This window comes from Crocodylus siamensis, chromosome 4 (assembly GCF_052110815.1).
Source record: "Crocodylus siamensis isolate JL-2025a chromosome 4, ASM5211081v1, whole genome shotgun sequence".
In the NCBI taxonomy this organism is placed as follows: domain Eukaryota; kingdom Metazoa; phylum Chordata; order Crocodylia; family Crocodylidae; genus Crocodylus; species Crocodylus siamensis.
In genome coordinates this window covers 112,715,095-112,742,094 of record NC_143398.1, presented here as the reverse complement: position 1 = coordinate 112,742,094, position 27,000 = coordinate 112,715,095, and the positions used below count along the sequence as shown (strand labels likewise).

Sequence of the window (27,000 nt, the reverse complement as noted above, 5' to 3'; positions counted from 1 at the left end):
CAGTGTGCTGGATTTCCAACACGTCAGAGCAGACTTGCTGCATGTGTATATGTGCCCCGTTTGCCTTCCTCAAGATAACCCCCATGCATGCTCGGAGAGCTCCAGTGTTCCCCTTGCCCCGGACCTCTTGCCTCAGTCACCTCTGGGGCTGGGCTGCCTATTCTGGCTCTGGCCCTGGGTTCATATAGCTCGAAGCCATGCCCCATTTGGTCATGTGGCTCCCTGAGCTGCCAGAGGTGCTTACCGAGTGGGCTTGCTGACTAACCTCCAGTGCAGCTTGCTGCTGCTCACTTCTGCAGCAGGGCGCGTGCTTCCCAAGCGCTGCTGGATTATTGCAGAGTAACCAGCTTTGTAATAAGCACTCCTAGCTTCTACTGCTTCTCCTTGTAGCCAGCTCCACCCGCTCCTTTTTTTGTCCTCAAGTAACAGGAGCCCTCTGGCTTTCTGTTACAATTACGAGCCTGCTGGCGCCACAAGGGACCTGCCAGACTGCATCCCTACCTGCATAGCTTCTGGCAACTTCACGTGGCTCTGCTGTAGCAGCTGTGCCACTGGGGCCTGGGTTGGAGCCTGGGAGTCACCAGGTGCTAAAGGGACCATGGCTTCTGGCAGAAAGTGTAGGTGCCCCCACAAGTGCTTTCTAGCAGCTCCCGTGCAGCTGCAAGAGCCTGATATCATTTGTTGAAGAGACACTGCTGTGCTGGTGGAAAGAAGGGATCCTGTTGTTGATCCTGCAACAACAGGATCCCTTCTTCAGCTGCACTGGAGGTTTGTGGGTATGCATACACTTAGAGCTCTGCCAGCAAAACTATGTTGTGGAGCTCATGCTGCAGTGGTGGCAGGTGCCAACACGGAGGGGCTTGCGCACACCCAACCTGGGCTTGCTGACAGACCTGGGAGTTTGCCAGTGAGGCTGCACTAGTCTTGTCCCCAGCAGCTACTCTCAGACATGTCAGAATTTGAAGACTCTAAAGCAGGTGCAGAGGGAAGAGCCCAGAGCTGCCTTCCTGACATGCTCCTGGGTGTGGGGCTCACCTGTAAAGGTGGGTGGGTGGGGTGGGGTCATGCCCTTCCGTGCTAGACTTGCCACCACCTCAGCGTAGACAAGCCCAAAGAGGCTTCCATCTCTGTGTCAGATAGGATGCAGGGAGGAAATAAAACAGATGGATGGAGCACAGGTTGGGTTGGGGGGGAATAAAATGAATGGCATTTCAGTGGGAGGCTCTGCTGGACACATGGCCTTGCTGTCTGTCTCTAAGGAAGAGCTGACTCTAACCCTTCAGGCTGCTGTCAGCCCACTGGAAAGTTGCTTTTTGTTTCAAGTCTCCTCCAAGGGCTTGGGTTCTTAGCATACTCCCTGACACTTTGGCAGGGCTGCACCTGTACTCTCCGTGGGATCTCCAAAATGTCTCAGAGAGCCTGTAATTGAGGCCTTTGTCCAAGAGGGTTAGGGGGCATAAAGTTATCTTGGGCCTAATCCAACATGTACTGAAGTCAATGAGCGTATATGGCTCTGGACAAGAGTCTCAGTGAGCAGGACAGATGGTCCACGTAAACAGCGAACTGCTCCACCTGACCGCTCTCAAGCGCCCCAGACTGGTCTACTTCAGAGTTTGGCAAGCAGGAATGGGTGTGCTGGGGCCTGCCCCAGCTGGGGAACACTGCTGCCATAGCCTACAGATGCCCAAGGGCATCAAGGAAAAGGTGGGCCAAGAAGGGTCAGCTTACCTTTGGCTAATAACCTCCCTGACAGGGTCTACTGTTACTACTATCTGCTAACCACTGCCAATGTACAAAAAGACACAATCCCTCCCAAGGAGCTCACAGTTAGTCTGGTTATTAACCACCTTGTTGTTGTCTTTGTGCACACACCCTTGTATAAGTTCAGCCTGTGCATCTGGGCCATGCAAGTGTGATCTGACCTATCCATGCATATGTGCACTGCCAAGTATATCCTCAGTAGGGATGCATGGTTTACTGGTTATCTGAAGCAAAGGTTTTTGGTTTGGATTACTGGGTTGTCACTGACTGTTTATATGAAGGCATGTCAGCCAGGCCAGCGTTCAAACAATCACCCCTAGTTCCAAATAAAGGGTTTGGGAACTGCTAGTACTCAGTAACTCTGATCCACATCCCCTTACCCCAAATGCCTTAAACTCAGGACTAAAAATAGAGGCAGTGGTTGACTGTGTGGCTGTTAGTCTCTACGTCAGTTGTTAGATTTGTAAAATAGTCATTATGATACTCTTCCCACCTTGCAAGACTCTGAGGTTTTTTGGGTTGTTTTTTTTTAAACTTGGTCAATTAATGTTCACAAGATCATTTTAAGTTGCCAGACAGAAAATGCTGGAGACATATTAAATAGCGCTATGTGTGCCCGGCATTCTCTCTGCATACTTGCATCTCTTGGTTTGTGTGTGCGTTTGTCTCCATGCAGATGTTTATCTGCTGAAGCTGTATGCAGCGTGTCTATGCCTTCCAGAGTGTGTGTTGCCTGTGCGCATGTCTCTCTCACTTTGTTTTATTTGGTATTCCCTAATGGCTCATTTGGAATGAATAGCCAATAATATAATATCTCCTCACACATCCCCTCTGCCAGCAGAGGCTTCTCAGTCACATATTTTCTTCCTGACTTTCATGTTCACCTTCCCCAAGGAGAGGGTCATATCAAACAGACATACAGTTAGGACTGACCTGAAAAAAATTCCATCACAAAATATTTTTTGTCAGAAAAAGGGAGGAAAAAGTCTCATCTTTCTGTTAATTTTTTTCTATGTCCTTTTTGAGCTGAGACCAAAAGCCTGAGCATACTGGCCAAAGCACTTTGATGAAAAAACCCCAAGGTTTTCTACAGAAAGCAAACACTATTTGCAAACAAAGTGTTTAGTAAAAACAAAAATAAAACAGAAAGCATTTTCCTTTGAAAAACTATTTCAGTGGATAGTTTTCTACTAGCTCTCCTTGCAATGGAGTTCTTTTAAAAGACTCAACCTAAAAAGGCTCTTCAGTGTGCCCTCCTGTGGCCACAGTGAGCATATACTGTCATTGGAACTGGACAATTCAGTACACTAGTTTCTAATGACTTAATTAATGGAATCCGCTAAATCTCGACTTGAAAATAGGTTTATTTGTTTAAAGACATTAATGAAATTTTGCAAAAACCCAATCAACCGATGCTGTCCTTCACTTAAAAGTATCACCATGATGTGATCACCAATGTGACATTTACACAAAAGGGCAGTTCCCAGAGGTCACAGGCAATTTTGCACAGAAGCTAACAATGTTGTTTTGGAAGGAGTGTGGAGGGAGCACTGTTTAATATGTAATGTTGTCATAGTCAACAAATAAAACGCAGGAATGGAAGTCAGAAAACTTGGTTTCTAGCTCCAACATGACAAGCTAGTCATCAAACTATACAAGCTAGCCAACCGAAAGAAACACTTCTGTGTGTTTCAGTTCCCCTGTCTGTAAAAGAAGGATAATGTAGCTCATGCATCCCTGGGAAGGGTCCATATTGGTAGTTGCTATTTGTTATTATATCCAACAGTCCAACTTCTGGAACAATACCTACTTTCAGAGAATCATTTTGGTGTTTGATTGCACTGCAGTGAATTCCCTTCATTGACATAAGGCTCAAAAAATTCCCAAACCCCATGTCATAGGCCTTGGACAGGGATCACTGATTGGACCCTTCAGATTTTTGGCAGTGACTCCGAGTACTCAGAGCCAATGAGAGATCACCCACTGAAGGTGTAGCCCCACTCACCAACCCAGAATTGGCATGGCTCTCCACCCATGCAGAAGATGCCCATTTGCTTGCATCACCCTTTTCCTCCAAGCACACAAAACTCAGCAGGTTTTAATACTGCACCAGCTTCAAGCTGCTGCACCAGCTTCAGCACCTGCTTCAAGAAGGAAATGATTTCATTCAAACAAATCCAATTCCTTTTCTATCTCTGTCTAAGTGACTGGGAACAGATGGCTCAGCCTACTTGTGCCAGTCACTTTGTTTGCTAGAAGCACTGTCTTGTTTGTTTAGCTTCATTGTTCTCACATCCTTAACTCATCATTACATAAAGGAACCTACAAATGTTCAGTGTTACTGTACTGGGACAATGGGCTGCCTCCTCTGGCAGAAGAGAAAAAAAATAAACAGAAGGAAGCCACATAAAAGGAACCATATACAATTGTTTCCACCTGGCCTTGTATAGTCTCCAGTCTATTGCACATGGATCCATATTGCTATATCATTCTAAGGCATCTGGGTCTGGGTAATCTGTTTTAGCTGTGGGACACTAGGACACACTCCCAGCTTAGCCTTTGGGCTAGGGACAGAAATTACACATAAATCAGTAAAAGTGATCAGAAACTGGTTCAAATCTGTAACACAACAGACATTCAGTGCACATATATGGCTTTCAAAATGGCTGAAACCAGTATAAGATAAACCTGGATGGATGCAGCATCAGACTTAACTGATTTAGGTTGAATTGGTTTATCGAACTTCTGTCCCAGATCCCTTCCAGATTCAAGTTAACTCATAGCCCCCCAGGATGCTTTGCACCTCCCCTGCAACATGCTCCCCCTTCTAGGGTGGGTAGGTTAGCCTTGGCCCAAGCAGTCTGCTCCAGCCCAGCAGGGAGGCATGCTCTAGTGCCCCCTGGCTTCTGCTCTGGGCCACTGTAAGCATGTGGCTACATTTCCAGAATCAAAAGAGAATGTCTGTTCACTTGCTTATCAGTTCAATCTATGCTGCTTAGACTAACCTGCAAAGACTGAATTGGTTCAGCCTCGGGCTTTTTGACTGTCTGTACTTAACCCTTGACTGCCTCCTTTCCTTGGTGGAGAGGATGCCTCCAAGCAGTTGCTCTCCCCTCTGGACAACAGTATCTGAGACCTCCTGAGTCCCTTCCCACTCAGGGCAGCACCTGCTCTGAATCATCACCCAGGGCTGGGGCCCCACTGGGCCCTAGATGACCTAGTTTATGCTCCTGCTCTGTATATAGGGAACCATTGTTCCATAGTGGTATGGGAAGAGCAGAAAGACTATTGAAGTCAACAACCTTCACTTGCTTGATGGTGGCTCTTAGTGGAGCTCTGCAATGAGGTATTAAACATCTTCTTCAGGTAGGGCCACTCTCTGGGACACTGTGAAGCAGGCTACCCTCAGACAAGTTGAATCTCATGGTCAGCACATATTACAAAATAGGATTCTCAATTTGATAGAGATCTATTCCACATTGAAACCATAGTACCTACCTGTTAAGATAAATGGAATAACAACACTGTGAACCAGTTACTTCAGCTCTTTCCCCTGGATTTAAAGAGCAGTAGATCCTGCTGGAAAAAATAACTTTAAAATAATAAATAGTAATAACTTTAAAATGGGATGGTTCCACAATAGCTAATTTGTTGGCTTGGGGTAAAGAGGTTGATTATCTAACTTAATAAAGGTTTGGGCTACAGGTGAGAGGACAGCCTGAGATCTTCAGAGTTGGGGCCCAGTATACTATGAACTGGAGCTAAATTCAACTTTGTTATTTTGTTATGGTATCCTGTTGATATATCTGCCTCCTTCATGACAGGGATTGTTCCCTTCACTTTAGATTTGCTACCAGGTCATCGTTTCCCCAGTGAAGAACTAATTAAAGAACGCTGTTTCTTCTCTACCAACTACTTCTCTCTTGTGCTAACCTGAGGCAACCTTCACACAGGCCAAAGCACAGTCAAGGGGCTCAGTCAGCATGGTTGACAAAAGACAGGGAGACAAGGGAGCTGATGGGGTATGGGAGTAGGTAGATATGTTTCTGTGTTGGGGGCAAGGGAACCCCTGAGATACGGGGATCCAACAGCACCAGTGAGAGCCCCAAGGAACTGGGGTAGGGCAGCAGTGGCAGGATTACCACGCTGCAAGACTTACCCACAACACTGTGGCATCCCTCACCACAGCCAGCAGAAGCCTGGGCACAGGACCAAGAAAAAAAAGCTGGCGCTGGCATAGAAGCACTTTGTAAGCATGTGCCAGTGCCGATTCACCAGCTGGGGCAGTGAGGCAGCCATAAAAGCCCTGTGCTCCTGTCTGACAGGAAGGAAGTCCCCAGCAGCCAAGGGCAGGCTACAGCCAGAGTGGAGGACCAGAGGAAGATAGTTAGTGGCAGCCTCCACGTGTGGGGCTGCCCCCACACACTGTCTCAGCAGAGTCAGTGCACTTACATGAAGTGAAGACCAGGAAGCCCTGCTGTGGAGATGGCCAAGAGGATGACAACAGACCTACAAGACTGAATGAGGACGACAACTGGTAACAACACAGCAGCTGTGCTACATCAAAGTAACAACAGCTTGGCACTAGGTGTGGTGGAGAGGAGGTGGAACCCCCAAGATCCTTGTGCTAACAAGTGACCTTAGTAAGACACCACTGAGCTGGGAATAACAGCAACCCCCGAGATCAGAATTTCCATCAAAGACATGGCAGGCGAGAAGCAGTGGTGGTCTAGGTGACTAGTGCTGGGGGACAAACTGTCGGCCTGCAGGACCATGGTTAGCTTTGGGTGGGTAGAAACACCAAAACGGGGAGTATGAGACAGGCATGGCAAGTTACAGCTTCCCTTTATACAGTCCCTATATGCTCCACTCCCACAGATGTCTTGCCTACTGCAGGACTGTTAGTCCAAACACCTATAGTTCCCAGCATCTCTATGTCTTACACTTCATCTATTAAACGGTATACCAGAGGGTATATACAGTTGCTGAATGACTCTGCTATCACCTAGAGATATGCATGCATGCCTGCAGGCTCACTGTGTCTATTTCAAAAAAACAACAACTAACCTTTTAGATGAGGAAGGTGAAATTGTTTCAATAGGAACATTGGAATGATCATGCTGGGTCAGACCCATTGTTCATCCAGTCTAATGTCAGTCACTGACAGTAGCCAACCCAAAAGCAGAGAAGGTGCATGAGAAACTTGCAATTAGCTTTCCTGGAATATCTTGTTGACAGGGAATGCTTCTTCTTCATCCTCTATTAATTTCAGGTTTTTCTGAAGAATAAGGATTTAACAATAAAACTCTTGAATTTTGTTAGTCCACATTGTTGTAACACTGCATCCGATTTTTTTCTAAGCCAAAGTTGTCATGCTCTTGATTTTGTGTCAGTGAGTACCACAGATTGATTATGTGATATAGTGCTGCCTTTTAATGATTTCAGTTTCACTGAACGTCCCCTGCCAAAGCTTTATAAAGCAATGGTGTGTGGCTGATCCAGGGACCCAGTCAGCACGTAGAACCACATCTGGCCCACAGGGCTCCTTAGGGGTCTGGAAATGTGCTGGCAGGAAAAGAGACAGCCACAAACTTTCTGGACCCATGGAGAGCCAGATGACAACTCCGTGGGCTGTATCGTAGTCACTGCTGTTTTGGGGGATCCCCCCACTGTGAGGCAAAGCCCAGTGTGTTTCTTTAGGAACCCTACTGATTCCATTCTCCTTTCTATTCAGGGGGGGAATCCTGGCTCAAGAAGGGACAATCCAATCAACATCAACCACTATGCAACCAAGAAGAGCGTGGCAGAGAGCATGCTGGATGTGGCACTGTTCATGGCCAACGTTACACAGCTCAAAGCAGTGCTGGAGCAGGGCCCTTCATTCCAATATTATGCTACCCTGACAGCTCTCATCAGCATCTCTCTGTTCTTCCAAGTGGTGATTGGAATTCTCCTTATCATCATGGGTAAGATAGACTCCGAGCTGTGTTCGCTTTTGCTGTCAGCTGAAACCAGGGTCATGACAGGAGAAGTGGGCAGCATTCTTTCTTCATAATAGAAATTCTACCAGATGCATTTCTTCTTCCCCAATGCTTAGCTAAACTGAACTTAGTTATGAACTTAATGTGAAAAACAGGGGTGTAAAGGAGCAATAGAGGCATCTCTGTAACAAGGAGAACTGTATTTCTGTCATATTCCCACACAGTATCCCTGTTGTGTCACCCTTGTGTTTAACTGCCCCCACACTTGTACATGTGCTGTACAGGCATACCTTGGAGATATTGTGAGTTCGGTTCCAGACCACCGCAATAAAGCGAATATCGCAATAAAGCGAATCACACGAATTTTTTGGTTTCCCAGTGCATATAAAAGTTATGTTTACACTATACTGTAGTCTATTAAGTGTGCAATAGCATTATGTCTAAAAAAACAATGTACATACCTTAATTAAAAAATGCTTTATTGCTAAAAAATGCTAACCATCATCTGAGCCTTCAGCGAGTCATAATCTTTTTGCATTCACAACTTGGCTAAGTGTTTGGCACAAGAGGCCTAGCTTTTGGCCTATCTCGGCTTTCAACATGCCTTCCTCACTAAGCTTAATCATTTCTAGCTTTTGATTTAAAGTGAGAGACGTGCGACTCTTCCTTTCACTTGAACACTTAGAGGCCATTGTAGGGTTATTAATTGGCCTAATTTCAATATTGTTGTGTCTCAGGGAATAGGGAGGCCCGAGGAGATGGAGAGAGACGGGGGAACGGCCGGTCGGTGGAGCGGTCAGAACACACACAACATTTATCGATTAAGTTTGCCGTCTTATATGGGTGCGGTTCGTGGTGCTCCAAAACAATTACAATAGTAACAACAAAGATCACTGATCACAGATCACCATAACAAATATAATAATAATGAAAAAGTTTGAAATATTGCGAGAATTACCAAAATGTGACACAGAGACACGAAGTGAGCAAATGCTGTTGGAAAAATGGCGCCAATAGACTTGCTTGATGCAGGGTTGCCACAAACCTTCAATTTGTCAAAAACGCAATATCTGCGAAGCGCAATAAAACAAGGTATGCCTGTACATACAACAGGTAATGTCAGCCTCCAGGGTATGAGGCCTCTCACTAACATCTCTCCCAACCATGTGCCTAAGGCTCTTTGCTTGGAAGTTCCTGTTCTGCCAGCACACACACCTTCCTCTTTTCCCAGCACCATCTCTGTTGTACTCTTTGAAGGGGGAGATAGGGAATCCAGCAACTGCTACACGCCTTCAACACCAGCTGTCAAGCCACCTTGTCCAAGGCTCCCACCAGTTGCTGGAACCTATCAACGAGACATATCAGTTGCTCTCTCATGTGAATCTCCCACTGCACACACACTCTTCAGCTGTAATGAACTGTTGGTGGAAGGCTGCCTGAGGCCTTTTCTCTGAATTGTTCTTAGCACAGACCTTTGCAGCCCTGACCACCTCTTTGCTGTCATGACGGCAAGATCAGTGAGTGCAGGCTGATCAGTCTCTACCCTTGCCTGCCCTCCTCAGTTTTCTCCAGTCCTGTTTGTGCCTACTCTGATCTTGCCTTTGGGGTTTGCAGAGCTGGCTACAGTCTCCAGAGCTGTCTGGATCTCAGCCTGGAGCCTCCATTCAGCTGAAAATATAATGATCTGTGTTTATCAGCCCTTCTTAAACACAAGCCCAGCTCCTGTTTGGTATTGTGAGCCACATTGATATAAAGTGTGCCTATGCTGTAAGCAGCAGTAACTCTCTCTCTGTCTGTCTTTTGGGTAGTGACTCTCAACATTTTTAGAGACTCAAGGCCCCCTCCATCACTTTTCTGAATTCAGCAGCAAAGTATTTCAAAAGGCAACTTCATTCATTTTTTGACTAGGGAAAAATAATAATGTAATTCTTCTTTTGCAAGGGTCTAGGTAAGGAGTGTGGAAAATGTGGCCCACAAGCTGGATAAGGCCTGCCAAGCCATTCTATCTGGCCCGCGGGGCCCCTTAAAAATTTAGAAAATTAATATTTTTCTGCCCCTGGCTGCCTGTCATGCGGCCCTCGATGGCTTGCCAAAACTCAGTAAGTGGCCCTCCGCCCAAAATGATTGCCCACCCCTGGTCTAGGTTGCAGTCATGTTGGTCTAAGGACATAGGCAGACAAGGTTCTTTGGGTAAATCTGATATCTTTTATTAAACCAACTCAAATAGCTGGAAAATATTCTTTGCAAGCTTTCAGGCACAAACACCCTTTGTCAGGCTAAGGAAGCATTTGTGTTTGTCTGTGCTCTTCCTGGATGGGATGAATAGTAAAGAAACCAGAGGCTGGTATGCATGCAAAAAAGCCAGTCTGTGACAACATAAATAGGAATCAATGGGTGAGAGACAGGTTGTGGGGTGGGGGGAGCAGGAGGGGGGAATGATTGCAGTTGGTAAATAGTGGAAAGGTACCTGTGGAGTCAGATGTTAGGCGGGTTATAATGTGTCATAAATCCAATGTCTATTTTCAGTCCATGATTTTTTGTATCCAGTAGACTGATAAAGTAAAGTTCATAGGCTGATCTGTGAAAGGTGTTGTAAATTCCCTTTGAGGATTAGAACTGAGAGATTGGAGAGAGAATGGTTTCCTTGTGAGAAATGTGCCCCCACAGGTAACTGGGTATTCTTGTCTTTGATAGATTTCCAGTGTGCATTCATTTGGGTGCACAGTTGTTGTTTGGTCTCTCCTACAAACTTCCTATCAGGGCATTTGGTGCATTGGATAAGATATATTACATTTGTGGAGGTGCATCTGTAAGATCCAGGAATGCTGATGGTTCTGTTGTGGGGTGTAGTACATATCTTCGCCACCTGGACAGTTACTACCTCTCTCCCCCCCACTCCAACCTGTCTCTCACCCATTGACTCCTATTTACATTGTCACTGACTGGCTTTCTTGCATGCAGACCAGCCTCTGGCTTCTTTACTATTCATCTCATCCAGGAAGAGCACAGACAAACTGCAAATGCTTCCTCAGCCTGATGAAGGGTATTCGTGCCTGAAAACTTGCAAAGAAGAATTTTTTCCAGCTTTCTGAGCTGGATGCTACAGCACCCTGGTTGAGAATCACCAATTTGTAGCTTGATAATAAGAGTGAGTACTCAGCGCATTGGAAATACCAGGCCTTCCTTAGTTAGTTCTCACTGCTCTGACCTCTTAGTTGATTGTAGTGGAGCTACAACCTCTGTAGAATTCATACGACCATTCTCTCAATTCTGAAAGAGTAACTCCTCGGGCAAATGAGAGGCAGGGACCTGTGTGCACTCAGCAGTTGGAGGTCAGTGTTCATTTGGGCCATAAGGCTTTGATTCTCTCTGCTTTGTACCCATCTCATAGCACGGATGAACCTGAATAATGTTTCAAAGCAGCTGCGCCTGAATGTGCTCAACAACACTGCCACAGCTCTGATCTTCATCACAGTCATCCTCAACATCTTCATCACAGCCTTTGGAGTACAGAAGACTGGGCTCTACCCTACCAGGAATTTCAGGAGGCCTTACTGATTCTGGAAAGCAATGGAGTAAGGCATTGAAGGGATAAAATCTCCCCAGCTACCCATCTTTGGGAGCGTACCCTCTTGTTGTAGTCAAGGTTGTTTTGGAAATCATCGCTGCATAGCTAATAGGGTGTGGGGGCAGTGGAGCAGCCAGTCTAACACGCATGCAGACATACAAAACAGAAAGTCCTTCTGTGCATATTATTTAGTGGAGAGAGGCTGCCTAGGCTCTGTAATGGGACATCTTGGGAAAGGGAATTTTCTGATTTGGTCTAAGCCAAGAATGCTCTAAATGCACATTTGTGGGATTCCTCAAGTGATGAATAGTAGTAGTCTGTCTACAACAGATTGCAAATACTAGTGTGGATACTCATAGAGACTATGGGATAGGAGTCAGGCAGTGGGAAGGAGGGTGTGGTGGGTCCTGGGGACAGGCTAAGCTACAAAGAACCAGTCAACAGGAAGAGGGATCTGGTCAGGGAACCTATGGGATCTGGTGGGAGATAGGAAAGCAGTGGGAGAAGTACTTTGTCAGAGTGGTCACTGGTACACAGTAGCCCTCTTTGTAAGAATCTGACCCCTGACCTTTATTTTTAGATGAATCACATGAATGAGTCTGGGTTTTCAAATGGCTGTGTTCTTGAATCCAATTAGAACATTGCATAACTCCTTAAGTCTGGGCAAGAGATAACAGGAACATAGGATTGGAAGGGGCCTCCAGGGCCACCAAGTCAAGTCCCCAAGGCTAGGGACAGAAGTTACACATAAACCAGTTTAAGTGATCAGGAATTGGTTTAAACCTGTAACAGAACACAAGTTCAGTGCATATAACCCAGTTTCAAAATGGCTGAAATTGGTTTAAGATTAACCTGATTGAATGTAGTATCAGACTTAACTGATTTGGGTCAAACTGGTTTATGGAACTTCTGTCCCAGACCCCTTCCTGGTTCCAGTTAAATAGGAGTCCCCCAGCATCCCACCATGCTTTTCAGCCCTGGACTGGGCTGTGCTCCCTAGCCAGAGCTCAGCTGGCTAAGTACGGGGTGGGGGACTGCAGGCACAGCAGTGTCTGCCTGACTTCCTCCTTCCCCACCTTCCCCTTACTCACTGTTCAAGAACAGGGATCCCCCCTCTCCCACAGCAGGGACGCAAGTGTCACGGACCTCAGCCAGCATCTGGCCGTGCTACCCCCACGCTAGCTAATGCTGAAAGGTGTCCATGTCTCCAATTTAACTGGAACAAAGGCAGATAGAATGGTGTCCACTTAGGGCTTTTTGGAACTAATCAATATGTCACTGGTAATATCCCTCCATTGTTCCTTACAAATGCCTTGGAAAAAGCTGTTTAAGAAGAGCTTGAACAAATGAGAGACTTTTGTTTTCTTGATGAGTTGATAAGCTTAGTGTTTTGATAAGCTGCCTGCTGGTTTGCTTCAAAGGCCGCAATCTGTCAATGTTCAAGAGGGGACAGAGAAAGGTGTGAGAAGTGACCTGGTTTGCAAAGAATGCAGTGCCTGTCAGTTTGCTACAGACAATATGAAGAAGCAGGGAGAGGGAGACTGAAAATCTCAGTATCATCAACACTTGCATGCACTGCATGCAAGCAGTCCTCCCTACTCTCTCGCCCCCTCCCTTTGCCTCAGAGTGCTAGCCAGTGGCCAGGGTCTGGCAACACTCCCCACCCCTTGAGCCATGAAGGGTGGAGGGAAGCCTGGTGACGGCTGCTTTCCCATCCCCCTCCAGGCACACCCCAGCTGGAGACTATGCAGACCAGGGTGGGGGTTAAACCCCTCCCTAATCATAGTGTCTTGCTGCAGCCTGGCCATACTCCTCCACAGCTGAGCATTATGGAAGTGAAGGGAGGGCTGCTCTAGCTCCCCACCTGAGCCACCGCAAGCTATGCCAGCATTTCTTAATTCGGATGTCTACCCACTTGCAAATCAATCCAATCTCTGCAAGTTAGACTAAACTGCAAAGATCGAATCTATTCAGGCTCAGGCTTTTTGAATGTCTGGCCCTAGCCCAAATGGTTCATACAACTGAGGTTCTACATATGCCTCTGTTGTATGACTCTGATCTTCACCAAGGGTGCTGGGCCAGTGACCAGTGGGGAAGACCACAGAAAAATGGAATGGGGTGTAGAGTGAGGCAGGAGTTCTGGATTCAGAGCAGAGGGCTGAAATGAGACCACAAGACCTCAATGAGATGATATTGGCTTTGGATGTCAGAAGACTTGTAGGTCTTTTGGACTGAATCCCATGTTGATAAACTAAAGAGATTTCTACAAGGAATGACACCATGAACGACACGTGCCTCTGGCAGCTGGGGGGGCACAGCAGTGGTGGGAGTATGGTGGAAGCAGCAGGAACATAAGGGCAGCGGCAGGACCATGGTGGCAGTAACTTGGGAGCTCCCTTAGATGCCACTGGCACTGGTGGCAGCAGGGGTGGGGCAAGTGCCAACCAGTAGTCGGTGACCACCCGCAGACACCACCAGCAGGGTTGGTGGTGGCCAGTGATGATCGCTGAGTGCCCGCAGATGCTGCCAGCAGTGTCAACAGCACCTTTTCGTACAGGGTGCACGTGCACCCATATGGACTCCTGTGAATGACACTATGAAATGCATGCGTTTATGCCAGGTGGGGAGGGCTGGGTTGAGAGAAGCAAACACATGCACAGAGCAGATCAAGGGATCTTTGAGGTGTTGCTGTGAATTGTCTATGCAGCTCTTCCAGAGCCAAGTAATCCTGCGTGCTCTTACTCTGCATCTTTTGTTTTTCTTGCAGGAAGCTTGCCTGGCAACGAACAGGGAGGGATCCCATCTTCCATTTTATGCTGGCCTCAGCAGAACCCTGCATATCAATGGTGACTGAAAACTCCCCCAGTATTTTAATTATTAAACACGTGTCATTTTTATGCAGGCCCTGTTACAATGCACATACAGCTTTGCAAGACTGAAAACATCCTTAGAGTTTCAAAGCTAGTGAAAACTGTGGAGATATTTCAGGAGAGGGCTATGCAAAGAACAGGACACATGCCATCTCTCTCTCATTTTAGTTCTCTGCTTTTAATATTCTGCTCATTTTCTAAAAAGGACTGAATTCTAGGTTCAATCATTTATCGTGTAAGCCTAGTATCTGTAAATTGTCTGGCTTGTGTGCACCAAGTTTAACATGTAATCCCTGAATTGACACTCAAAATGTCCTAAACATAGGGTGCATTTTTTATTAGGAGGGAAGCAAGAGGTGTGTGCATGCTTTACAATAGGTGATATGAACAATAATATTTGTATGTTTTTAGACAAATAAATAGTTTTTAATATTAATTTTTATTTGTCTGGAAAACAATTCTTCTGCAGCGTTGGAAACTTCTACTTGCTTCCATTTTCAGTTATGGTCAAACATCCCTGCAAAGGCCTCTGAGAAGTGCTCTAGGGCAGGAGGATCAAAGATATGGCCCATGGAGCCATGTGATCGGGCCCCCCAGTGCCAACCATGGATCTCGGAGCAGCCTTTAGGCAGCATGCAAGGCTTGCCAGATGGCCCTACACACCACACACAGCACCTGCTCCAGCTCACATCCTGGAGCAGCCACATGACACTCTGTGGCCCGTGCCAAATACAGCATCAGCTCCAGGGCCACACAGCACAGTCCTGGAGTGGCTGGAGCAGGACCAGGTCACACAAGGCACCCAGTCTAGCCACTCCAGAACATCCACTGGAATGTGGTCCAGCCTGCAGAGCCAGGCAAGCTCTACAGCCCTGCTTTAGGGATAATATGCTGATGGCAAAACACAGAGTGAACCTGGCTACACCTGGCAAGCAAAATAGATCTGTTTGCCCTGCAAGTACAAAAAGTAATATATTCAACTATAAAACAGTACCAGTTTGCAAGTCTGCCCCCAGCACCTGATGCCCCCTGGGGTCTGACCTACTTGCCACACTCTCCATGCCTGCCCTCACCTCCAGTCTCACCCCTGTCACACCTTTGACACTATCAATAGTGAGGAGGCAGTCCCTGGGAGCCAGGAGTAGCTTCTCTGATGCTTTGCTTTTTGACATAGTCCTTGGGCTTCTCCATCCCAAACTCAGTCCTGGGGTCTATATGCTTTTGTAGGGGTGCTTCCCGTTTAAGCCAATCCCCAGCCACTTTTGGGGGTTTCAGCTTTTCCCTTTTCTTGTGACCGAGCCCTCAGCCCAGGTCCACTGCCTCAGACATAGGCTGAGGCCCAGAAGCTTTTCTCTTCTTTGCCCAAGCCAGGTGTCAGTCTGTAGAGTTCTCCCAAGCCTCCAGATAGAGTTACCAATCCTCCAGGATTGCCCTGGAGCCTCAAGAAGTTAGATACAAGTCTCCAGGAGATACCCAGAATCACCCAGGAGATAAGCAATAGGGCATTCATTAAAATAAATATTGTGCTGAATCTAATTTATACAGTAACCCAGTGAATTTTTAAAATGTAACAGTAATGCGCATTTGCCTTCCTGATGAAGTCTACACACCATAACCCCGTAACTGACCTATGCAGTCACGTTAGCAATCCAAAAACCTCCTAGAATAGATTCAAACAGAGTTGACAACCCTACCTCCAAACCACCAGTGTCCTGAGTCACCAGGTCCCATCAGCCTACAATCTTCTGCCCACTAGCTCCTTCCAGCTTCCCTTGATACCTAGGCTGTGCCCCACACCTGGGCAGCTTAGGCTCTAAGGAGTTTCCTCTACAGCAGCTCAGGGCCAGACTAAAACTCTAACTCTGGAGCTAGGCGTTAAGTATACTGGGCTCCATTTCCTAGCCTCTGATGGACCTAGGTGTTCCTGTTTAGCCCACCAGGCCTCCTGTTCCTACTGCAGTCTGACCAGCTGTCCTGCATTTGTTCCTTAGCTACCTGCTTGCCCAAGCACAGCCCCTGTGGCTTACTGCAGGGCATCTTGCCCTGAATAACTTTCTGCAGCTCTTTGTATCTGCTGCTGTGCTACTTACTTTTCTGCAGCTGCTCCTGCTTAGTTGCCTACACTGCACTGCAGCTCCCCTGATGCTGATCTCTTAATTTCTAAGCAGCAGGGGTTAGGGAAACCTACTACAATAATAATATATATTTTATATGTTGAAGAGTGAATTGGGTTTTAAACTTTTGTTTCACTGATATTTTAAGTGTTATCAGTAACAGGAATATTTTTGAAAACATTTTCATCGTATTAGTGCTGTTAGGAACTCTACTGTATTGCAATGAGGTTTTGGCTTAAAGCAATAATCTGACTTCGTGTTTCTTCAGATTGTTCTGAAACAGCAGATTATTTTGTGGAGGGCAAATTCTTGGACTGCTGTTGTCACACAAAAACTAGATTTTTAAAAATTGGCTGTTGGTTTCATACATAATTACATGTTTTTCTGCTTATTTTTCTCACTGATTTCTCACTTGGAAAGCAGGGCCAGATTTCAATACAGATGAAATCTGAAATATTTGATAATTAAAAGAAAATTCCTACAAGTACTGGAATTTGAATGTTCCCATCATAGCTAAACAGAAAGGAATAAAAAGGACACAAAAATATTCATGTATTCTCCTTGAAAGAGCTCCTATGACATACTGACATAGTAATTAAGCCTGTAGGAGACTTGGCTTTGACAAGTGTTATTATTCACTTATAAGCAGAGACAGTCACTTGCATATTTGATATTCCAGATCTCCCAGAAACGTTTGGTGATGAATTTTTGTTAAATCAGAGATGTTGGCATTGTTCTGCAGACAGGGCTAAATGATATTGGTGATACGGCTGGGGAGCTGGCTTTGTCACTACACTTGACTCGCATTCCCCTTGTTGATCTTTCTATGAATCTCCCTGTATCAAGAGCAGCACGAGGGCTTTGGAAGTCACTGTGCTGTTTGTGTTTAAAGATATGCAGAATCTGAATACACTTCACAAGCCAGGTAAGTGCCACAAGCCAGCTGGGATTTGATGCACAGAAGGAACTGTTAATCCATGTTAGACCACAGAGAAGTACATAAAGGAAAGATGCATGAGAAAGCCCTTTGCTTTTAAATCTTTCTATGAATCAGCATTTCATGGTTCAGTCTGTGGCCATATCCACAACCTTAACCAACCATTGCTTTGGCTCTTGTTAATTCGCAAGTGAAAATCCCATTTACTCAAAGGAGTCTAAGTTCAAACCCTTGACTCTTCTGGGCCAGTTTCTGTACCAGCAAAATGGAGATAAAAACATCTACCTGACAAGAGTACAAAGAGGCTACCTCCATTTATGCTTGGAGACACTTTGATGAGAGAAGCAATGGAAATATAGCAATTTTATTGTGTTCCCAGCCTTGCAGCACTTTGCCTTATAGTTAGGGGTCTTCCCAACTTGAGGAGGCAGGCAGCCAATTTCATGGAGCAATCACAGGACTGGCTGCCATTTTCATGCACTTATTGCAGTGGGGTCCCCCCATGCCTGTTTGGCCAAGGGGCCCCAGCAGTGCCGCCCCTCCCTAATGATTGGCAGATGGCTCAAAACTATGTCTTAATTACCCTGATTAAACCCAAGGAAGCCATTATTAAGTGTGGATTAATGGTTTCCCCAGGCTTAATTGAGGTAATTCAGCTGCAGTTTTGGGCCATCACCAACCTAAGCATTCAAACTCAACCTTGCATGTTGGGGCAGACACTAAGCAATCGGTTGGGGGCAGTGCAGCCCCAGCTCCTTCCCCACTATCTGTCCTAAGCCATGCATGCACCCACTGCCAGCCATAGGCCAGGCCAGCGATCCATGGATCTAAGTGCAGCTGCTTGCAGCCTCTCTGCTGCCTTCTGAAAGTAGCTCTGTGCCCACTGCTCCAAGATTGCAGGGCTTCCTGCCCTTTTCTTTGCTTGCTGGTTAAGTCAGGGGGTTCTAGCAAGCCTGCTAAAATCATGGAACCTGTTGTTTTTCATGGCAAATGCTTGGTTTCACATTTTCTGCAAAAAATGCAAACCCACATTTTTGTTAGGTCCCTACCTATAAGATATTGCTTACTGATTCCTCTAAGCATTTTTCCTCTTAAGCAAAAGGCCTGCAATGGGTATTTCTTAGCAGTAGACATGTGGATCGTTTCCAGACTGTGGTATACACACACACACAATAACGTTAGTGACAGGTCAGGTCAGGTTTGCCTGCTGCCATAATTGCCAGTAGATGGTACTATCTGTGACTGTTAATGTTGAGTGCTGGGCAGCAGTTAAATAACCTGGCAACCTCTAGGGTACCAATGGCTTTGGGCAGAAGAGCATCTTAAGAGGAGGTATGAGTCTTACCCCTAGCAGGGCAAAAGCCATCAAACCATTTGAGGAACTGAAGTCCACTCCATGATAGGGTAGACTGGACACTTTAACCCTGGTCAGCAGTCAATCTAGGAGTGAAGCCCCAATAGATGGACAGATGGATAATCTCCTTTGTTCTGGCAGCCAAGCTCGTTCCAAATGTACTGGCACCCGCTTTTGCTTTGGATTAAACTAGCAAGGCTGAGAGGGGGTACACTGGTATGTAGGCCAATTCAGTGTCTCTATATATACTGCCTAGGCTTTTGCACCTTGGAGAGGTCATTCCAGATTTATTTTATCTTCCAACTTAGTCATCATCTCCCTTTGTTTACATTGTCTTGGCTCTGTACCATCCTGCTCATACTCCCATAGGTGACAGGGCCAGAGAGAACAAAACAGGCTTTTACTTTTCCATAAACCATTGCTGTAGAAGAGCTGACCTATGGCTTATGAGCTGTCAGATGCTGAGCTTAGCTTGGGGTTCCTTCTTGTAGTTTTCTCTATGAGATGGTGCCTGCTGGCTGAGACAGAGATTGGTCTATCCTCCTCATTATCCATTTTGTCTTCTCTACTATGCTTCTAGGTGCTTGAGGTAAGAAATCTATGCTGTCTCTAGGTCTATCCCATTCTCCATGAGAGAAGCCTAGAGAAAAAACAGGCTATTGGCTTGGACGCACAACACCTTTAAACTAGCAGAACCCTGGTATAAACAAGGAGTGGGTGCACACATGTGGTGATAAATCATTGTAACTAACTGAAAACCAGTGTAGTATTACCTTGGTAACAAGGAGGAACAAAATTACACCCATGTAAGTTAACCTGTAAGGGTTGTATGTTCATTCAATTCAGGATAGCTGTTTTCTCAATGCAAATAGGCTATTACAGGTGCTTTTGACACTTAGTGGCTAGGTGCCATCATAGCATTTACTGTAGCAGCTTCCTGTGGTTGTCTGGTCCCGGGTTTGGCTTACAACAGTAATCAGCGTACAAACTCAGTGTAAGTTTCACCAATATTAATGTGTTGCATGTCTAGATCCTGTGTCCCCCTAAATTAGTACCTGCTATGCCTACTGTTTGAATGGGGGGATGTTAATCTGATCCCAACTACCACCTTATGCCTTGGTTATTGCCATCCTCCTGCTGTCTGCGGCAGACAGTAATCTCTGTTCCATTAACAGCATCTTCTTTTGGATGAGACAAGAAGAAACATGTGACTTATCAGTTGCTGCAGTGTGAGGCTGGCGGGTGTTTGAGGAATGCGCAGATGGAGGCGAGCTTTTGTAGGAAGAAAAAAATGTATTTATAAACCCTGCGGGGTGCCAGTTGATCCCTCTGTCCTAACAGAGGGTGGCCTGGGAATCCTCTTGAAGGCACAAAGCCCCAGTAAGGCATGGAATTCGGAGGTACAGTACAGAACTTAAATACAAGGCATTGGTGGCTGCACCACCTTTCAGACATTCACAAGCAATGAGAGAAGACAACACATTCATACAAGACAAGCACAAAAAGACAGCAACAGAACAGTCACATTATCACAGTCGGACAGAACCCGTTCTCTCCTGGGCCGTGTGCTGGGCTGCAAAAGAACCAGTCGCAGAATCCCCCAGGGAGTGAAAAGGGTCCAGTGCCTCCTGGTAATTCCTACAATGGAAACATGATTGACTTTTGAAGGGAGAAGCCAGCTTCCCTGCTTTGGTAAAGCCAGGTTCCCCATAGCCCTTTGTGCCATCTTTGGGGCACTGTAATTTCCTGAGACTTGCTTCCTGCATGCTAGCAGAGAACTCCACACAGCAGTGGCTCTAATACTAGCTGCTTTCACAGCAACCAGATAGTTTCAAAGCAGTGATTGATCTCAGATTTAGTGTCCCCCATTCAGGATTCCTGGTGGCCTGGAAAGGACTATGCCTGACCCTATCATCACTGTAGAAAAGCCAGACACCTGCCTGAGCCTTAAGCAATTCCTGCTTCACTCTTGATTTTTTTTTTTTTTTTTCTGGGGCAAAAAAAGTTGTCTTGGAGGAGGGGATGCACCCTTTGGATTAAACCCTTCACTTTTCCACACCAATTTCAGCCTGGCTTTACCCACAGCCTCTGGCAGACTCAGTCCTGACCTCATGTGACCACCTTCAAGGCTGCAAGGCTAATCAGACTCCATGGACAATTCTCCCTGATGGTTTTCCACTGAGTCTGCCAACTAGTCCTAATTTGTATTAGTCATGTTTATGATGGCAGTGCCTGTGGACCAGTTAAGATTAGGACTATGCACTGTACACTACAACTGTGCTGTGGATGCCTGCCTTCTGGAAATTGGTCTGACACACTACAGCTCATTTCCTATATATCAGCAAGCCCTGAGGAGGTAAAAGGTCTTGTCAATTCTAATTTGGCTTGAAAGATACGAAGAAAGGAGCATGTTTGATTGGGCAGCAGAAGAAATCCTTCGGTGAAATCCTGACACTGCTGAAGTCAATGGGAATATTACAACTGACATGAATGGAGGGGGAATTGCATCCTACTTTCTACACTCAGCCCTGCTGCCAACTCATTCTGAGAGCCCAGGGCTGTCACTGAAATTCTTTGCTCTTCAGTCTCCCTAACTATAAAATGGGAATAGTGATACTTTATGACAAGTACTGAGCACTATTTATAGTGTATTCTATTCCTAGGAATAGAAGCTCTGTTGCCGATTTGCCATATAACAGGAATTTCTTTACAGAGGCAGTACAAACCAGCTGGGGAGCCTGCAGCCCCTGCCACTGGAGGGAGGAAATGCAAGAACTAGAGGTGTGTCATGCTATGAACATATAGGCTTGAGCCCTTGGGGGAAGCTGCATGACAGGACAGGTTCTGAGGTACAACAGACAGCAAACCTCAGCACGTTCCACGCAGAAACACCCAGCTGCACCTTTTACATGTACAAATTCCCCCTAGGTTGCATTACTGAAAACAGGGAGGTTTCATTTGTTGGCCCCATCTGCCCACAAACTTACTTCCATGTTTTTTTTCACAGTTTCTAAACACGAAATTGTCATAGGTCCACCGAAGTTCAGTGGCCTATTGGATTAAGACAGGGGTGGGCAAAATATGGTCCACAGGCCAGATTCAGCCTGCCAATTGATTGGACCTGGCCCATAGGCAGGTGCCTGCCAAGTAAATGGATCCAGCCCTGGGGCAGGCGGCAGTTCTGGGAGCTGCATGGTGCTGGGCAGCCAGGCCTGCCACTCATGGGGAAGCAGAAGCATGAACCCACTTGCATTTGTAGCATGCTCCACCCCAAGTGTGGACCTGGTAACTGCCAGCCACATCCACAGCTACCCAAATGCAGCTGGCAGCTTCTGGGTTGGGGCTTTAGGTACAGGGGAGGGAGAGGGGCAGAGCATGCTACAGCTGTGGGCTGTGGCCAGCACAGAAGCCTGAACCCACGCACAGCTGTAGCATGCCCTGCCCCCCCCAACACCGAGAGCCCTGACGTGGAAGCTGCTGGTTGCATCTGAGCAGCTGTGGATGCAGCCGGTAGCTGCTGGGTCCAGACTGGGGTGGGAAAGGGGGAGAAAAAGGGGCGGGGGGACATGCTACAGCTGCAGGGAGGTGGACTCCAGCCATAGTGGGGTTGTGTTGAAGCTGTGGGTGGGTTCAGGCTTCTGCACTGGTCACAGCTGAGAGGGGATGGGAGGGGGAAGGAAAGGAGGAGGGATGGCTCTTGACATGTCACCAAAAGTCATTAAGTGGCCCACCAACCCAAATAATTGCCCACTGTTGGGTTAAGGCCTGCCAGTTTCTGTAGCCAGCAGTGTCAAAGGGAGTGACACAGTTAGCCACTTTCAATTTCCCAGCTCAAAAGACCAGGTATCTGTTGACAGCTGGGTTGACTGGAGAAGGGCCTTGGGTACAAATATGGAGCAAGGCTTGAACTCATACCTCTACAGCAAGACATCTATTTTCCTCTGCCACCACCCTCCATATATAATAAAGGACCTTATTTCTGACAAGAGGCTGATATTTGGAATGGGCTGGAGGATTCATCTCCACAAGTCCCAAATGGCTACATTCATATAAAGGTTTAATAGATTAAGAAATGCAGTAGCCTTGCATGTTCCTCTACACTGCTCCACTCTGCATGGTGTGCTCTGCTCAGCCCCTGACACTTTTCCTTGCTCCTGTCAAGCAATGAGTTGAGACTGGGGTCAGCTCAGAAAACAAGCTGACAACCTAGGCCTAAATCCTGTGCGCCAAGATCAGTCTACTGTTTGCTGCTGGAGATTGCAACAATGGCAGCAGGGGAGTCTGTTCAGTGCCACAGAGTTCATTAAGGACAAATGAAATTGTAACTTAAGGGTAGCACACAATGTATGCCTGACCTTGATCACCATTGTATGAAAGGCAGAAAATTCAGGCACCGACTCAGCCCTGCAATTTGTCCTAAAAATCTGTTACTCTGTCAACTGATTCCCACAAACTGCAGGTAATCAGAAGCAATCTTTCCATCTGGCTGCTCTCTTCCCTCAGTGTAGGAGGCCAGCAGCAATCTGTGTAATATGGCCTTGCCATTGACTTCAGTTGAAGCAAGGCTCCATTGTGTTTGAGCAGCATCCCCACCCATAGTCCTTTTACCAGTGAAACAATAGACCCTTGCCATCCTTTTAGCAGTGCAGTTCACAGACTTGCACAATCCTGCACCAGAGCAAGCACCAGGCTGCAGGTCCATTGTACCAGAGCTACATGAAGCTTCCTTCATCCTTCCATATGTGCAGAATCCTTAGGTGCTCTTGTGCTTCTGCTAAGGCACACCAACCTGCTCTCTGCACAAGTCATAGCTACAAAAGAACATGACTGCAAAGTCAAAACTTATGACATTAACCCTCAGATGCTGTTATCTGCAGAGCAAAAGGGTCAGAACAATTTCTCTTTTCACTGATAAAATTACACTGTTTCAACTAATAAAATATTGCCATTTCTTCCCTGTTAGGAGTTCTCTGGTGTCAATGGGACAAGCTTGTTCGTCTGCCAGGGCCACAGCTGTAGATAAGGCTTCTCAGTTACAACAGAAGTGGCCTTACCTGGCCTCTCCAAGTCCCCACCAGCAGTTTCAGGCAGAGGACACAGTTGGTTCTTAACATTAACTTCAGGCAATCACAGGCAAATGCTGCCTACTGTTTACATTCTGTATGGAGCCTATGGTTTGCTGAACCTGAGTATAGTTTTTCCTATTGATTTAAGTGAAAGACGGTGAAATGGACTAAGCACTGGCAGCTTCAAGTTTTTTTCAGCTGTTCATCACGTAGTCTCTGCCAGGCTGGGATGTGGGGATTGAGGTACAATGGAGTTCAGAGAACTTACTTTGGTCCCCTGTCCAAAGACATGGAAGTCAGTCATTTTTTTTCAAGTATCAGAAGCAGCATCTGCATTATTGAAAATAATCCATTTTACATGTAACTGAGATTTGTTCCCTTTTTCTCTCCATTTTTTTTTTTTTAACCCCACAAGTACTCCAGGCAGTGTGGCATCTCTTCCATTGTGCCATCAGTTGGGGTCTAGAGGTACTTTCAGTGTCAGGGATAATCAGTACTTTGCATGTCTTAGGCTCCCCCAACACAAACACAGATCCTGTGTTTGAGCCTCGGTGACTCACAAGAGAAGTTCCCATTCCTCTGACTGGCCTATTCCACAAACCTGTGTAAATGCAGTCATGTATGAGGCTTTGAAAGGGAAGAATGTGTGCTCTGGGCCTAGATAAAGTGCATGTTGGGATGCAAGACTTGGCCAATCAAACATTATGGTGTCTTCAACTGGCGTCGGTTCCACATGCCCCGTTTAGAGTGAAATCGGTGGAAGAAATGTCTCAGCGAGAGTCGTTCTACTTCCAAGCCAGCCTGCAAAATCCTGTGGAGAAGGGAGAGGAGGACATTCAAGTATAGCTTAGCTCAGTTACATGCCAGAAAGAAGGGTTGGCAGTGGGTTGGCAAGGGGTGGCAGGAGTGTCTGCGCCTGGAGATGAAGTGTGGAGCTCCCCTGTGCAGCACTATATGTACCATTTACACTCTGTAATTTAGGGTTTGCACTAAGAGAGTGCTAAGGCTGAAAAAGAAAGGAAAGACCTGCCAAGACAAGTCCAAGGGTCTGGACAGCATCCAGCAGAGGTGCCTGGCCTAAAGGGATGCCCTGCATCACAAACTTTCCGGAACACTTAACTTTGTCCCACGGACCTTGTATGACATTCCTCCTCATTAGGCAGATCTACATGTGCCCCTATGGTGCTTTTGTTACTGCGACATCATTTAGTATTTCCTTTTGAAACTACTAAATGATGGTGCAGTAACAGCCCGTGCTGCGCCAGGCTGGTGATGCATGGTTATTTTTAGCTGCTATGTTGCCACAGCAATACACTATAGTGAAGGAGCGTGTTGCTACAGTGACATAGCTGCGGCATCACGGTTTGTGCCCGTTGGCACTACGGTGATGTAGTGTCTCCTGTAGACTTGCCCACTGTTACCTACTGGGTATTTCTTACATGTATTTTGTGAGAAGCTAAAGGCCTCCGCTGAGATCAAGACCCCAATGGTGGTGAAGTAACAGGAAGCAGGGTTAAGTAAATCCACTGTGAACAACTGTATATGTTTGTTGGCTGCCTGTTGCATGCCAAGAAAGAGCCTGTAAGGTGCCAGGAGTTTGGAGGTAGCTCCCTGCTTTTCTGAACTGGTTACTATGACAGGATGGTGTAGTTGTAGTAACTCTTCTTGCCTGATCACCAAGGGACTGCTCAGGAGCACATGACCCCCTTGCTGGGAATACTACAGAGTTCTTTTGTGCCATCTGTTTCCCACTGCTCTCCTCCCCAGGTCACTGCCATATCCAGGTCAAATGGGACTACTGTCCTGACCCCATGGCCTGAGCCGGCTGCACATCATGCCCTACCTGTCCAGGAGTTCCCAGTCCTCTCCTCCCCAGCGATCCCGAAACTCTTTGGTGTTCATGCCCCCAATCTTATCCAGGTCAGACTTGTATATGCCCAAGAGACCAAATCCATTCACCTCCCAGTACCCTGTGGAGAAAACAATAAAGCATCAGGCATGTTTGCATCCTAGCCAGGAATGAAAAGGCACCCTTGTGTCTGTGAGCATGAGGAGCATGGCCACAACCCTCCTGAACTCAGAAACCCTGATTAATTGGGTCCATGGCTCAAGTGCTACAGAAAAAGCAAAGGTGATCCCTATCCTGTGGCATAGAGAACAGAAAACATGCTTGGCCCCTGTCCCTCTCTATAGGGTTTGTCACCTCCCTGGAAGACAAGGATATCAGTTGGAGAGGAATGAAGCAGGGACCCTAGCCTGCCAAACCACTGCCAGGCAATCATCTCTTCCTGGGATCAGACCTGATCCAAAACTCAAAGGACACCCAAGGTTTTTCTGGTGCCCATAGGGACAGCAAAACCCAACACCAAGGTACTCTCCTGGAGTGTGCCACAGACCCTGCCTTCTTACCATCAGGCCACTGTGGGGATGCACCACAATGCAGCCGCATGACCATGGGTGCAAAGGCCATCTTGCCCTCCACGCAGTGCTTCCGAATAGAGTCGATGATCCCTCTTGGGAAGTGGATGTGGAGATCGCAGAGGAAAATGATACTGTGTGGATCCTGGAAGCAATGGCACAGAAGTTTGTCATATAGACCTGACGCTAACTGGCACTAACCTGGGACCACTGCTGACTCCAAAGGGGGAACCTCCCTCTTATGGACACTCAGCAACTTGATCACCCCATGATAACTGCAAACCCTTTGGATTTTGCAGCTTCTACCTATTGGTATCACTGTCCACTTAGTGCCAGTCCATAGCCCTGTACTGTGCAGTGATGCGCAAAGTCCACAGTGCTGATCTATTCCACAGCCCAGATAGGGCTATTGCTGACTTGAAGTCACCCAGCATCCTTGGGGTCTGCTCCTTTTTTATGCTCAGGCTATTTTAACTTGCCTTGGTGTGTAATTTTCACCCAGGCCAAGACTCCTTTTACACTGGCAGACCCATATCGAGGGACTCAAGTCAGTGAGCTTGAGGCCCATATCTATCACCACCCTGGACCCAGAGGTCCTGACTAATTGGGTCCACAGTTTGAGTGCTACAGGAAAAGCAGAGGTGTACATTGCAGAGGCAGAGTCAATAGAAAATTTGCTGGCCTGTTTCTCTGTGAGGTCCATCACCTCCCTGGAAGACAAGAATTTCAGCTTAAAAGGAGCTACTGATCTGGACATGGATGAGAGCTCTTACTGCCCCTTGGCCACCCCATTCACCCCAGCTGCCATGCACTCACCTTCACAAGGTCTATGCCAGCTTGGAGCCCTGCTGAGCGTTCAAAATTCCCTGTCAGCTTCAAGTACTGATAACTGCTGGCAAGAAAGGGATTGGGGGGAGTCCATTAGGCACTC

At 46.7% G+C, this 27,000-nt stretch overlaps 2 protein-coding genes across 6 annotated transcripts in view; one reads left to right on the top strand and one right to left on the bottom strand.

Annotated features, from left to right (window-relative positions):
* NINJ2 (ninjurin 2) overlaps positions 1-14,626 on the top strand; it is an 80,529-nt gene extending 65,903 nt beyond the window's left edge. The window contains exons 2-4 of the mRNA XM_090041103.1: positions 7,496-7,727; positions 11,134-11,317; positions 14,078-14,626. Coding sequence (XP_089897229.1) covers positions 7,496-7,727; positions 11,134-11,300 — 399 coding nt within the window. The 3' untranslated portion in view covers positions 11,301-11,317; positions 14,078-14,626. The remainder of the gene's footprint in view (positions 1-7,495; positions 7,728-11,133; positions 11,318-14,077) is intronic.
* A 5,232-nt stretch (positions 14,627-19,858) lies between these two features.
* The window catches only part of B4GALNT3 (beta-1,4-N-acetyl-galactosaminyltransferase 3), a 120,843-nt gene continuing 113,701 nt past the window's right edge, over positions 19,859-27,000 (bottom strand). The window contains exons 17-20 of one of the 5 annotated variants that reach the window (XM_090043398.1): positions 26,886-26,961; positions 26,061-26,214; positions 25,495-25,621; positions 19,859-24,462 (exon numbers count right to left, since the gene is read on the bottom strand). In XM_090043398.1, coding sequence (XP_089899524.1) covers positions 24,354-24,462; positions 25,495-25,621; positions 26,061-26,214; positions 26,886-26,961 — 466 coding nt within the window. In that variant the 3' untranslated portion in view covers positions 19,859-24,353. Of the gene's footprint in view, positions 24,463-25,494; positions 25,622-26,060; positions 26,962-27,000 lie in introns of those variants that run through there. The other 4 variants (XM_090043399.1, XR_016441861.1, XM_090043400.1 and 1 more) reach the window with 4 other exon arrangements.